Here is a 13,468-nt window from a genome sequence, read left to right as displayed (position 1 = left end):
TGCATTTCTTGGATGCATGGCATCTCCTCTGTTTTTAGTAATTTCACGCTATGTGACAGGGTTGGGGATGGCAGAGTGGAACATGAAGGCATCTGTGGCATGTGTGAACATATGCGTGCATGTGTGGACAGGGAATGGTGCGTGGTGTGGGAGGAGAATGGGATTTTCTATCCTGGCTACTCATAGTGGCTATCCCTCAATAATCTATATTTTGCAGCCATCTGGTTTCCATTTGGCAGGGAATTGCTCTCTCCTTCCCCTCTCCCCTTCCCAAAGCCCTCTGACTACTGCTGGATTGGGATTCGCAGCTGGGGAGAGCCAGAGTTTAATGAGATGCTTAATGAGATGCCCTATAGCATGGGGTGAAGGGTCTGTATGCTGCCAGAGTGAGGGTTAGGGTACAGAGGGGAAGGAGCACCCCTCACGGAGGAGCCTTGGAGAATTTCTCTGGCTCATCACCTTCCTTTTCTTTTGGTAGATCTCTGTGTGGACATTCTGAATAGCTCCAGCTTGGACAACAGGACCTTGCCTGCGAACGCCACCTCCCCAATGATTGAGTTTTGGGAGTATGTGATCATTTTCCCTCTGTTCAGGCTCCTCTGTCATCCAAAGGCTGCAGCTGTAGGAGTATCCAGGGGGAGGGCTGTGCATCTCTGTAGGACCAAGTGAGGTGCCACATGTTGGACCTGAACATGGGGAGCACAATGCACTGAGCTGCCAAGGAGATCGGCACAGAGCCCAGGGCCACGAGGACTTAGTTACACCCCGAAGGCTGCTCGCAGAGTGCCTGACCAGGGGTGCTCGTGTGTGCACACACACAGAGGCACGTTCCCTTTCTGGCACTGCCCGGGTGAGTGTGGCCACAGAAAGAGGCACCAAAAGAAGATAAGGGCTTGCTGTAAGCAGGGGGTACTCGTGTTGGGTGCTGCAGGCTACTGTTGGCAGGCGAGCATGAGAGGCCAGGGCAGACTGAACAGTCCTTTGCAGTGAAACAGAAAGGGACAAAACTGCCTTTTCCCTTCTTCTGACCATGTCTTGCTTGGTGCCTAAGGGAAGTGGTCCATCAGGCTGCTCAGGCTCATCCCTGGAGAGCAAGGATCTGCTGCACACGAGGGAGATGCCAGAGAGGGGCTTGGGGAGGTTTAGTCATGGGGTTGGAGGCCATAAAGCACCTCTGAAAGAGGGGTCCTACAGCAGGCCAGACAGTGTCCCAAAGGCGGTCATCACTGCAGTGTGGCAAGGTTGAAATTGCTGCAGGGGCCACAGTGCCTCTCCACACTCAACTGAGGAAGGTTTCATAAAGAAGAGGGGTGCCAGGGGCTCAGCTTCAGCAGTATTTCTCTTTTTCATTTATGGCTCTTAAAGTGCCTCTGAGAGGGTTGAGTGCCCTTTGTCCCTTGCAGCCACCATAGGGCACAGATAAGGTGAGATTTGCCCATGGGTGCAGAAAGAGTCCACACAGTGCCAGATCTCCTCTCCTGCCCTATTCTTTGCACATACTCTTTAGTGAGAGCTGTGACCCCTCTGAAGTGGTTGTTCAGGTTTTCTGCACAGGTTGCAAGGGCAAGGGGCCCCCAAGGGGGCTGGTTTGAGGAAAAGTGCATAGAGGAATTGTAAGTGTGGGGTTGGGCTGCTGGGACTGAATAAGCTGCAGGACTGACCTCTTGTATGGCCCACCTTCATGATGGTGAGTTTTCAGGGAATGAGGCTGAAGGAAGGGCATAGGAATCATAAAGGCCATTTATGCTTATGTATAGGGTGTCCATAGTGTATGGGGAGGCCAGAGGAAGAGCAGTGAGTGACCATGGGGTGATGATGGCATTGGTGGCCTGCTTTGGATTGAGTAGTGTCTGCTGGGCAGCTGCCAGGGAGGGGTAACAACGTGGGGACAGGTGGTGATTTTGTGCTGCATGGGTCTGATGGGCACGGTGTCATGGGCTTGGAGAGTGGGAGGGCTCGGGCCAGCTACAGGACACAGTGGAGCAGCATCAGCAGGAATGACAGAGGGGAGCCCTAGGCAGAGCTGGGGTGATTCACATGGCTGGGAGCCCTGGGCAGATGTGTTGTGGGTAGTCTCTTAAGTCTTTGAATGGGGTAGTACGGGAAAGGTATGTACAGATGAATGGGGTCTGGGGTGTTAATGTTTCTTTCCCTGTCCCTGGACACCGGCAGGAAGCGAGTCCTGGGGCTCACGGATGGTATTCACAAACTGGGCACTGTGCGCTGGGAGCTGGCTCTGTGTCTCCTGCTGGCGTGGATCATCTGCTACTTCTGCATCTGGAAAGGGGTCAAGTCCACAGGCAAAGTAGGAACGGAGATTGTCCTCCTAGTCCATAAGCCTCTTTGTACCCATCTTACATTTCTTCCCCAATCTCTTTTCCCTCTTCGTGAAATAGAGGCAGGAGACACACACAACCAAAGTCAAGCCTAAAACCTGGTGGGACTATACTGATTTACACCAGTTGTGTTTGACCTGTAAGAGGAAGAATAAAAGAGTAGGTCAAACAGGGAGGGGAGAACAGAGAAAGACCTGGGAACTGAGGGGTGTCTTGGGTCACCTTTTCCCTTGCACATACCCACAGTGGCTGATGGATACGTCCCAAGTGCCCTTGGGAACCATCCACTCACCAGTGTGTTGTCCTGGTGTGGTGTGCAGGTGTTTTTAACAAGACCCTCTGCAGTGGCAAACTGCCTGTCCCTGGCAATAATTAAACTCTTGAGCAAAACAGACAAGCTGCTGCCTGTAACCAGCTTAGTGAATAGATAATGAATCTCTCCTGCTTCTTTATCCTGCAAAATACTTGGGGTGGGAGAGGTGTCTTTGCACTCTCCTTTGTACTCTCCCTCACTCTGCGGTTTTTAGCTCAGCGGGTCACTTTTTTTCATTTTGCTAGTGAGGCTGGAGCCAATGCTCCCTCCCGATGCTGTTCCCGTAGATCAGGTGGACTGGTTATCCCTCCAGAGTGAATGTGTGATGCCTTGGGGTGGGTGTTAGGGACGCTGCTACGGCCTTGACTTGTTCAGGAGTTGACTTCCTTCCTGGAGCTGCAATGAGACAAGTGGGCTAGTAACGATGGTTGGGTCTTGTGGGCGTCCAGGGAATGTCCCAATAGCAAAGGGAGGGGAACCAATTTCTGCAACGGCCTTCTTCCTTCAAATCACTATCCCTAATATTGGCAGATGTTCCCTGTAGTACTGGACACCTGTGTTTCAGTGCCAAATCCCATCTCCCACCTTAAAACTGCACTGGGCACCCATTTTTAACAGAGCAAGACAAGAGCTTGCTCTGCTTGCGAGGTTTCTCCCAGTCTTTGCCGGTGACTCTGGCTCTTCCTAGTGCTGACCTGCTGTCACCATTTCTCAAGGAGTGAGAGCCAGACTCCACATCTATAGGGAGAGCGGATGCTCCTCATTTTAAATCTTAAATCTCTGATGCTCCCTGGTTCAAATACCAGAGTGCCATCTTCACAAAAGGTATCATTCTGATCTTGGGAGATTGGGTCTGAGAGGTTGTTTGATCTGCATGGAAGTGTAGTTAAGTCATCCCAGGTTCCCTTCAACTCTCAGCCCTCTCTCCACCAAGTCTCTCCTTTGCCCAGTGCTGCCCCGGTGTGCAGAGCTTGCCTTGTTGGAGAAGGCTAAAGAAGTTCAGTCAGGCTGGCTGGGCTGATTGGGTTTGGCAAAGTCAGGCCAGAAAGTGAGAGGAGACAATGAAAGCAGGTAGTAGCTGGAATGGTTTTCCTGGGAACACAGAAGATTTTTCCATCACAAGTATTAGACTACAGGTCTTACTCTTTACCCCATAGATGTTATGGACATGGTGCAGCAATACAGGATGGGTTTTTCTGTCCTGAGACATATCACAGGCCAGACAGGCTGGTTGTCTTCTCTACAGGTAGTCATTTTGAGTTTTACAGGGGCACTGTCAAAAAAATCAGCTCCTTCCTTCTTTTTCCTCGCTGACTATGTATTAGGATAAGCAGTAGCAGCTGTGTGGTGCTTCGTTGCTAGCTGGAGTTAAACCACGACAAGGTCCCAGGAATGCTGAGTAGGTGCATAATTTTGTTTCACGGCTGCAGAGTAAACAGGATGTTGTGCTTGACTGAGAGGCTGCTCTAATCGGATAACCCTGCCAGACCCTTGCGTTTATACTTCTGTGATTTAAGGACTCCAAACTTAAAGAAACAATAGCGACCTCAGGAAAATAATTTCAAATAACTCCGTGAAGACTAATTTTCTTTAAAAGCCTTTTTCTTTTATTCATTTTGCCCACCTTTGTGCTCTTTCCATGTTTTCTTTCCTTATGCATTCAGCTGATGTGTATAAATGTTCCACAGAAGTGATTTCTGAAGGTAGATTTTAGTACTTGTGCCAAAAGTGCTCACATTCTCATTCAGTCAGGGAACAGCAAAAGTGCCACGTACTGGTACTTATTCGACCAATTATCACTAAGCAGATGTTACATTAGGCAATGGATTAGAGATGATTAATTCTACTGTAATATTTATTTACATCACACACAAGAAGAAGTGAAAAGAAGGTTTTACAAAAATAATGGTCCACATTTTCTTAAAAGGCTTGGAGTTGCCCCCATTTTTTACCTGTAAGCTTGGAGGCACTGAAGGGATGAGAGAGCTGCATGAACACCCCTGGAAATGAGACCCCTCAGAGGTGTCTCAAACTGGGCAGCAAAAGTTGCTATTTAATTTGGAAAACTCTTGCTGGGAATAGGACCATTTTGATAACTCCTCATTAAAACTCAGTGACAGGAAGAGATCTGGGTTTCTTCTGCAGCTCTAGAAAGATGAAGAGAACAGCTGGAGAGCAGGGAAATTACACTGACTAGAAAGAGAAAATAAAGCAGAGGAATCAGTGACAGAGCCTTGGGTGAGGAACAAAATGTAGATTAACTACATCACCGGTGAGATGTAACCTTGATTAATTTCTTTCCCACCCCTCTTCTACGCTAGCAGTAGCAGCTATAGCCAACAGCAGAGTCCAGGGACGTTTGCTGGGGTGGGGGCCTGCAGATGAGATAGATGATGCCTGCACCCCCTCCCTGCTGACCCTCTCTCCTCCCCTTTCCCTGCGCCCCCAGGTCATTTACTTCGCTGCCACCTTCCCGTACTTGATGCTTATCATCCTGCTGGTGCGAGGAGTCACGCTGCCCGGTGCTGCCGAGGGGATCATCTTCTACCTGAAGCCGGACATTTCCAGGCTGGCAGACCCACAGGTGGGTGGGGATCAGGCAGGTGCTGGCCACAGGAAGGTTTCCAGTGCTCTGACCCTTGGATCTGCTGCTAGCTGAGGATCTAGCTGTCATCTTCTCCGAAGGGAGACTGGCGAACCAGTGTGATCTCCTTAAAAGCTGAGAGGGGTCTCGTCCTTCTGCACAGCACAGCCTTTTTGCTTGTGCATCTGCAGCATATGGGCATATTAGGTCTTTTCCACTCATGGGCTCAGCAAAACCAGAAGAGTATATGAAATATTCAGCATGTAACAGATAATTTTGCTGGGTCTTAAATGCAAATAATTAAGGAAGGAGGGGAAAATGATCTACTTCTTTTCATTTTTTCTGGCCTGGTTAGCACTTAGTTTGGCTCCAACAGGGGCCTCCCACGGAGTGCAGTGCCCCTGTGCTTGCAGAGACTGAATGCATGCAGGTAATGCGGGCTGGGCAGCAGGGTTGCTTCACCCATCCTGGGGGCTGGTCAAAGGGCTCACGTCAGCCCCTGCCAGTGCTCACTGGAGCTCATGGAAACCCCCCTGGCAGGGGGGATGCTCTGTACCCGAGGAGGGCAAATCCAGATTAAGGCAGAAGGTGCAGCTAAACCCAGGACCCGCAGGGTAGCCTGAGTTGGCAGGAGGTGGGCAGCAGCCTTGGGGGCTGTGTGGGGCAGGCGGCAGGTTTCCCCCTTGGAGGATCCCCCAGGGGTGTCTGCTTGGGCACCTTTCTGTAGCAGTAGGTTGCTTCCCTTCCCCATGTGGGCTCAGCAACGTTGTGCAGGCTGCCTCCACCAGCCCAGGGAGGTGCTAATGCAGACCCCCCACGGACGAACATTTAAATGACGCTGCTGCTAATTATTCCACAGCTGAATCTTTTCAGAGAGGCAGCCAAGCAATATGCTTAGCCCACAGTCTCAGCTTACCTCCTGCATCTTCCCAGATGGCCAAAGCCCCAACTGCTCCCAAACCAGCTGCCAAACACACTCTCTTCCCCCAAATGGCTTTCAGATGCAATTATGTGTTGTCAATACAAAATCTGTGGTGCGCCGAATGCAAAGAGCCAGCTGAATGGTTTTTAATATCAAAATAAATAACAGGGGGGTGACTGGGGCTGAGTGTGTTTTATTCATGGTCAGAGCTTATTCACTGAAAACTCTCTTTCACAGCCTAACTAAAGCTGACATGGTCTTTCCAGGCTGCTGCAACCCAGCGCAGCAGGAGCGAGAGATCCTGCTACTGAGTTTAGGCAGAATGTGGGGCTTTGGTGTAAAGCGGGATGTGTGCCCGTGCCCGTGGCCACGCCTGAAGGGCTTCCATGTACGTGCCTATCTGCAAGAGATCCGCGTGAATTTAAGCAGCAATGCCTAGGCTGGGATTTTTCGAAGGTTGCCAAATTGCAGTTGCCTGGATGTTTACAGCTGAGGACTGCTTAGAGGAAAAAGAGAGTGAGTGGGAACACACAGACAAACAGAAAGGTGGGCTGTTTTCCTGCCTGCCTGCTAACTCGAAGCTCAGGGCTTTCCCTGGGAGGGTGTGAGAGCGGAGCTGCAGTTCAACCCACAACACCTGGAGTGAACAAGGGAATCCTCCACAGGTGAGCGGGCTGGAGCAGCAGTGAACAAGCCCACTCAGCTTTTCCCATGCAATGCCAGAGCAAAGGGGAACCTGGGTCCACAACAACCCATCAGCCTGATATCTCTCAGCCCAGCAATTTTCCCCCTTTCACCCTGCACCGTGGCCTCAGAGATGTGGGGAACCATATTCAGGAGCAGGGAGGGGAATGCACTGATCATGCAAAGGATTCACTGACCCTCGTTTGGGACGACTCACCAGTGGCTCTGCAAACCCTGAGCCACCCAGGGACCACAGACACCTGCAGTGCCAACTTTAGCTGGAGCCGCGCTATCTGGGATGCCGTCTTCACCCAGAACACAAAGGTGTGGGATGGAGGAGTGGTGTCAGGCATCGACTGGAGCCGTACATCGCTTTGAGTGGGATGTGAAAATATGGTCCCCTCAGGAGCCTTTTCCTAGAGGACTTTCCATCCTATAGCTCAGTTTTCCCAGAGAGGTATCCCAGTTTCTACATCCACTGAGCCCCTCTCTGTCTCTGCAGTTTGTTCTGCACTGATGAAAGGGTTGTTGCTAGACAGGGCATAGCCATTTGTTTATTTTGTTGCCAGCTCTGGAGACCAGTGACCTTCTCTGTTCCAGGTGTGGATGGATGCAGGCACTCAGATCCTCTTCTCTTATGCCATTTGCCAGGGGTGCCTGACAGCTCTGGGCAGCTACAACAAATATACCAACAACTGTTACAGGTAAGAGGAGCCTGGATTCCTCACATCCTTCTGGAAATTTGCTCAGAGACAAACAGCGCAGAGCTGCATTTCAGGCAGGCTCTGTCCCCAGGAGAAACCTTGGGTTATGCTGCTTTGACTATCGAGCTGCTCAGTGTGGAAGCTGCAGAGGACTCGGTGTAGGGATGGAGAGTGGCTGAGGGAACACAGGAGCTCCAGAAAATGGCTTTAGTAGTGCTCTCCCACGTGAGTCAGCTTGGAAACGGGAGAGATTGGAGGAGGAATGAAAATGGAGTGTTTCCAGTCACTGTGGAGATACCACGGGCTATTTTGACAGGGTGAGTGAGCAGGGGTGGCACAGCCAGCTCTGCTGTCACCTGCTAGGCAGGGGAGATGCTACAAAGATGATGGCTGGGCCCCCTGTCTGCAGTGCTTTACTGCCATCAGGGTAATGTACTGCCAGTGGCATTTTGATCCTATCAAGAAGATTAATCAAGTCTGTCTGGCCTCCTCCTTGCCCTTGGATTACAGATCTATTTTATCCATGGCCTGACATGGAGCTCAGTGAAGCCATCAGGGCCATTTCTGACACCTTTCACAGAGCCCCGAGGAGTGGGGGCTTTGTTATTCCTTCATGTATTGCTCCAACATGGATGAGAAAATGTAACGGTACTCTGGCAACATCAATCATCTCTCCTTTTCTTCCATTTTCCAGTAGGTGCTGCCACGGCTGTTGGTCAGGCAATTAATACTTTCCCCTGGCTCTCCTGAAATGTATCTGTCACCAACAGAGCAGTGTGCTGACACCTTCCTCTAATGCCTTAGGTGCCTTGGACTGGCAGCTTAGTTCTGGGTGGCCCAAATGTGCTGGGTGTCCACGCTGCCCCATAGCAGCTGATGCTGTGGGTCTGCTCTGGCGGCTGCCCAGACAGGACCCTTGGGGTGTGGGGTTTCCAGCCCAGCCAGCTCAGACTGGTGCCCCACTTTCACAGGGAGTAAGTGCACAAAAGTTTCAGGATAAGTGGCATAGGATGCTCCAGCCTCCATCTGAGCACAGTTAATAAAGACAGTGTAGACACAACCCTTGTCAGGTGAGGATTTTTGTTAACCCATTAGTCCTTGTTTTACCAGACCTGCTGAACCTGTATGTGTTCATGCTTTCAGATGCTCCTCTTTCTTGACTATGTTTACTTTTGCAACCTCTTCCCTTTTCTAATTTGCTGTTTTCCTCATTTTCTCTTTGTTTTTCTTATTTCCTTGACTTCTGTCAACTTTTTTGTTGCATTGATTGTGGCATCCTATTCACAAGCCACTGGTGGTGCCTTATGTCTCTCTTTGTGCCATCTATAGTCCTATAGCTCTTGAACAGTTGGGTACAAGGTAGGTAGGCTGATTTTTGGCCCTGTTCTGTTTTGGGCTTTTTACTTCTAAGAGAGTTCAAGAGCAGCATTGCCATTCCTTGGTCCATGCTGTCCGGCTGGGGAAGCTGAGTACAGACGTGATCCCAAGTAGACCCATTCTGCAGTGGGAAACACCAATCTTTCTCTGGTCTCCTCCCTGCAGGGACTGCATCATGCTCTGCTTCCTGAACAGTGCCACCAGCTTCGTTGCTGGCTTTGCCATTTTCTCTGTGCTGGGCTTCATGGCTCGAGAGCAGGGTGTACCCATTGCAGAAGTGGCTGAATCAGGTAGGTTTTTCCAGGATACTTCAGAGCCAAGGCAAAACAGAAAACCTGACAGGGAGGGGACTTTTCTGAAGTGAAGCCTGGGATGTTATCTACGTTCTCTATCACTGTGGGTGTCTGTGGCAAGGTCTGCAGGACCAGTGCTTCCCAATGTGGCTTTCAGCCCTGAGTGGGCAGGGAGTGGTAGTGGGGTGAGCTTTGAAGCAGTATGTGAGCTCACTCTGTGCTGCAGGGTGGTGGCAGCAGGCGGTGGTGTGGGGGGCACTCGTGGTCATCCTGCGGTCTGTTGGCAGGTCCTGGCCTGGCTTTCATAGCGTATCCAACGGCAGTAACGATGATGCCTGTGTCTCAGCTCTGGTCCTGCCTCTTCTTCCTCATGTTGATCTTCTTGGGACTGGATAGCCAGGTACAGCAAACACACCCTCCTTGTCTAACACCCAGGTGCCTGTCCCCACCCTGAGCACTCCCCAAAGCCATGGGAAAGAATAAGGTGGTTATGTGCTTTGCTGGTACCTCAAATATGTTCTCCACATTGTCCACAACACTTTCACAGTGTGGAAGCTCACAGCCAGGGCTGATGGGAGGCCAGTGATTATGTGTGCTAGCATCTCTGTTTGGCATCCTTCTCCCTGCGTATACGTGAGGATGTCCCAGCTACATCCCCTCCCCCCTCTGTGCCAGCACCAAAACCTTGCACACTGCGGTGTGAGGCCCAGCACAGAGCAGGTCAGTCTGGGAAGAGGAATGGGGCTGTTTTCTCCCAGCTGCATCTCACCAGAGCAATCCCTGTGCGCTCTCCTTGCTGGTGTACCCATCTCTTACCCTCCCATACCCCTGTTATGCCAGGAGCAAAACCCAGCAGAGCACCCTGCAGAGTACAGTGTGCAACCCTGGCAAGCCAGCACGAGGGGAGCAGGGGGGGTCCGCTTTGCAGAACCTCAGATCCTGCGCCTGGAGAATGAGGTCTCTTTCCTCTGTTTCTCTGGGTCGAGGTCCCCTCCTGCCTCATCTCGCTTACAGCTCTGCCTCATGCTGGCTGGGCTGTCCCAGCAGTGGCTGATGTTCTCTTATGCATCCCATGGGTGATGTACACTGCAGGACTGAGAGCCATGTGGTGATGAGCAGGCATCCTGCCTAATGGTCAGCCCTGAAAGCCAGCAATTCACCTGAGGGACCCCCGGCCACCTGCTCTACTGGGTTGTCCCAGGCAGTTGTGGCGTATTTTGCAGCCAGTCCTGCTGTACGAGGGGTGTGCTTGATGTTGGGGTTGAGCTGTGCCCTCATAGTCACTTGGCTCCCCTTAGCTTCACAGTGGCAGGGAGAGCTCCCCTCTGTCACAAGGGTTCCTTGTGCCATCTCAGGTGCTTCCTTGCCCTGCTCGAGGGGTGCAGTCTGCCCCTTGCCTCCCTACCTCTTGGTCATTTCTGCTGTTCAGCAGTGTGCTCTGTTGGGTTTGAGGCAATCCATCACACATCTCACAGGTCATCCTCCCAACAAGGGGCTGTACTTTTAAACCCTTTGGTCTGCAGCTCCAGAGGAGACCTCACTGATATACCAAGCTGTGTTTGGGTCCCCAGCAGTTGCAGCTGGCCCTTGGGGAAGCAAGACCGACAAAAAGAGAAAACAAAAAAATAAGGATTTGGGTGGCTGGAGGAAAAAAGGACAGTGAGAGGGAATGTGTGCTTGGGGAAGGGGAGACACTGTTTTTTCTAACCTGTCTTCTTCTGCAGTTCATCTGTGTGGAAAGCGTGGTGACAGCTCTTATTGACATGTACCCGGGAGTGTTTCGCAAGAAGGGGCGTCGGGAGCTGCTGATCCTGGCCGTTGCAGTCATATGCTACCTGCTGGGCTTATTGCTGGTCACTGAGGTAAGAAAGGAGTAGCTGGGGTACAGCCGAGCACCAGAAACCCCGCTAGACTGCTCTGGAAGAGTGGGCAGAGAAAGCAAGCTCGTCTTTGATGCTGTTAATTATCCTTCATTTCTAATGCATTACATGGTGTCTCTCACAGCCAGTGCTGCTTTTACCCTGCGTGATGCTAGTGTACTCACTGCATAACTGAGCCTTCCAGAGAGACGGTCCCGCAGCCCAGAGAGGCTGCCTGACATACAGCTTTGTGTAAATACCAGGCCTGGTGGCTAAAACAAGCTGAGCTGCACAAGCAGAAGCTCTTCTAAGGGCAGAGAGCGTTTGCTGGCTGCTTTCCACAAGAAGCAGAGCAGTGGGAGGGAAGGCTGGGGGTAATGGCTGCACTGTAACCCTGCCTGAGCCAGTGGGAAGCCGTTGATCCCTGGGACGAGAAGCAGCAGAGCTGTGTCGGTGCAATGCTATGCGCACAGTGTTTGCCCTGCTCTGCAGCTAATAGCCAAGCACCTCGTCCTGCACAGTGGTGTGCTGTGCTGTGCGTGCATACCGCATGCTTGAGCAGGGGTCTTAGCACTCCTCTGTGTTGCCTCCATGTGCTGTGTAGTGACAGCTAATTCCTGCTAAACCTTTTAGGCACTGCTGAATGATCCTCCAACAGGATCCTGGCTAAGGATTTGCTGAAGGCAGCTCCCACTGTGATCAAGAGAGCTTTGAGTGAAACTGCGTTAAAGGTTCCCATGGCTTTTGCATGGCCCCTTGCATGGAGGCACCTACTGCCATCATTGCAAGATGTCACCTCATACGTGGTGGGAAGAAGGAGTAACTGCTCTGCTTCTCTGGCAGCGTCTAGAGCCCTTCAGCACTATTTGAAAGCATCTGCTTGACTTGTATTGGAGGGGCTTTCTCTTTGAGAAAACACATGAAAGTATGAGAGAGGAGTCATCCACTGACCTGTAGAGGTAGCTGATGGCAACTATGCAGGGCTCAGCTCAAAGGCAGAGGCAGCAGGGAAGCCACATGCCTCTGCCATTGCAGGGCTTGGACCTTGAGCAATATGTAAAGATGGGTGCAGCTAAATGAGGTGTCTGAACGTCCTGATCCTCAGGATCCCAATTTCTTGGGTGCAAAAGTTCTGCACTGCTACATGGTATTTTGAAATAATGCTGGAAACTTGCTAACTGATTTAAGCAAACAAACTGGCTCCTGCTCCTGCAGACACAGAAGCCAGCCTAGCCCAGCAGTGTCATAAAATGGGCATGAAATGCTCTCCTGTCACCAGGCCTGACTGTCTTTTTGGGACAGAGTGTGGGCATCTCCAAGAGAAGGCTCTTCTTCTCTCACCTGCTCTAGGTGCAGTGTTTCTGCTGCTATTCTTCTGCTTGCCTCAGTCATTTTTCCCTCACATGGAATAGTCCTGCCATGACTCTCTCTTCTCTACTTCTTCAACAGGGTGGGATGTACGTCTTCCAGCTCTTTGACTACTATGCTGCCAGCGGCACATGCCTGCTCTTCCTGGCCATTTTTGAAGTAATCTGTATAGGATGGGTCTATGGTAAGTGGAAGACAAAAACCTGTGTTGCTCTTTCTCAAAGCAAGGATGGGGGGTTGAGAAGTGGGAGTGGAGAGAAAAAATCCTTAGGGGGCAAAGAAATGCTGTAATTACCCTCTTTCTTGTCTGGTTTCCACTGTGTTTCCTTGCAACGTTTCTTAATTGCCCCACATTTAGAGTAGGAATGGTTTTTCTCTCTCTGAAGGTTCCTCATGTTGAACTACCTTACTGCTCTTCCCATCTGCCCTTTGAATTAGAAAATCAGCTATAGAGGAATGACTGCTGTTCTTTGGTCTCTGTTACTGTCTGCTTACATTGTGCCTTTAGTTTAGTCCTGTCAGTTAATTTAACACAAAATACTGGGATGCAGACTTGTTGTGTGTTATTTCTGTGATGATACATGCTTCCTGTTTGTGTGGGCTGTGATGGCACTCCTAAAAGAAATGGGAGAGGCTGCTTTGGCTCTCAGTGAAGTCTGTAACTAAACTACTCAGGAGCAGGATTAAACTGAGCTCCACGAACTATCAGAAGGAAACCAACTGCTTGTTAGTCTGTGCAGTAAGAAGAGGATCCTGTGATATCCTACGGGAGATCTCTTCCCTGCTGAATGGTGCTTGAGCACACAGGCTGCAGTTTGTCTCCCTGAAGCTCGTGTCGAGGCTGGTGGTTTTCGGGCAAAGGGTCTAGCTGTGTGTCATGCTGAGCAGCTGCTCTCTCTCCTTAGCTTCATGGAGCTACAGAAGCTCAGTACCTGTAAGGACTGTGCAAACCTATAGTAGATGTCAGCTTAGAGCAGACCCTCAACATCCCACAAACACGCATCTGCTGGCTCCTAGCTACGCCAAGC

General features: G+C 50.9%; 1 protein-coding gene across 1 annotated transcript in view; it reads left to right on the top strand.

Moving 5' to 3' along the window:
* The window catches only part of LOC104020222 (sodium- and chloride-dependent betaine transporter), a 42,491-nt gene that overhangs the window by 16,189 nt on the left and 12,834 nt on the right, over positions 1-13,468 (top strand). Inside the window, exons 6-13 of the mRNA XM_009473608.2 lie at positions 479-566; positions 2,173-2,305; positions 5,099-5,233; positions 7,440-7,543; positions 9,086-9,210; positions 9,501-9,613; positions 10,938-11,075; positions 12,522-12,624. Of these exons, the coding sequence (XP_009471883.2) occupies positions 479-566; positions 2,173-2,305; positions 5,099-5,233; positions 7,440-7,543; positions 9,086-9,210; positions 9,501-9,613; positions 10,938-11,075; positions 12,522-12,624 (939 nt within the window). The remainder of the gene's footprint in view (positions 1-478; positions 567-2,172; positions 2,306-5,098; positions 5,234-7,439; positions 7,544-9,085; positions 9,211-9,500; positions 9,614-10,937; positions 11,076-12,521; positions 12,625-13,468) is intronic.

Source organism: Nipponia nippon, unplaced genomic scaffold, assembly GCF_047370975.1.
Source record: "Nipponia nippon isolate SJK-2023a ecotype South Korea unplaced genomic scaffold, ASM4737097v1 scaffold_3, whole genome shotgun sequence".
Lineage (NCBI taxonomy): Eukaryota > Metazoa > Chordata > Aves > Pelecaniformes > Threskiornithidae > Nipponia > Nipponia nippon.
Note: the sequence above shows the minus strand (reverse complement) of the source record. Positions and strands in the feature narration are given on the sequence as shown.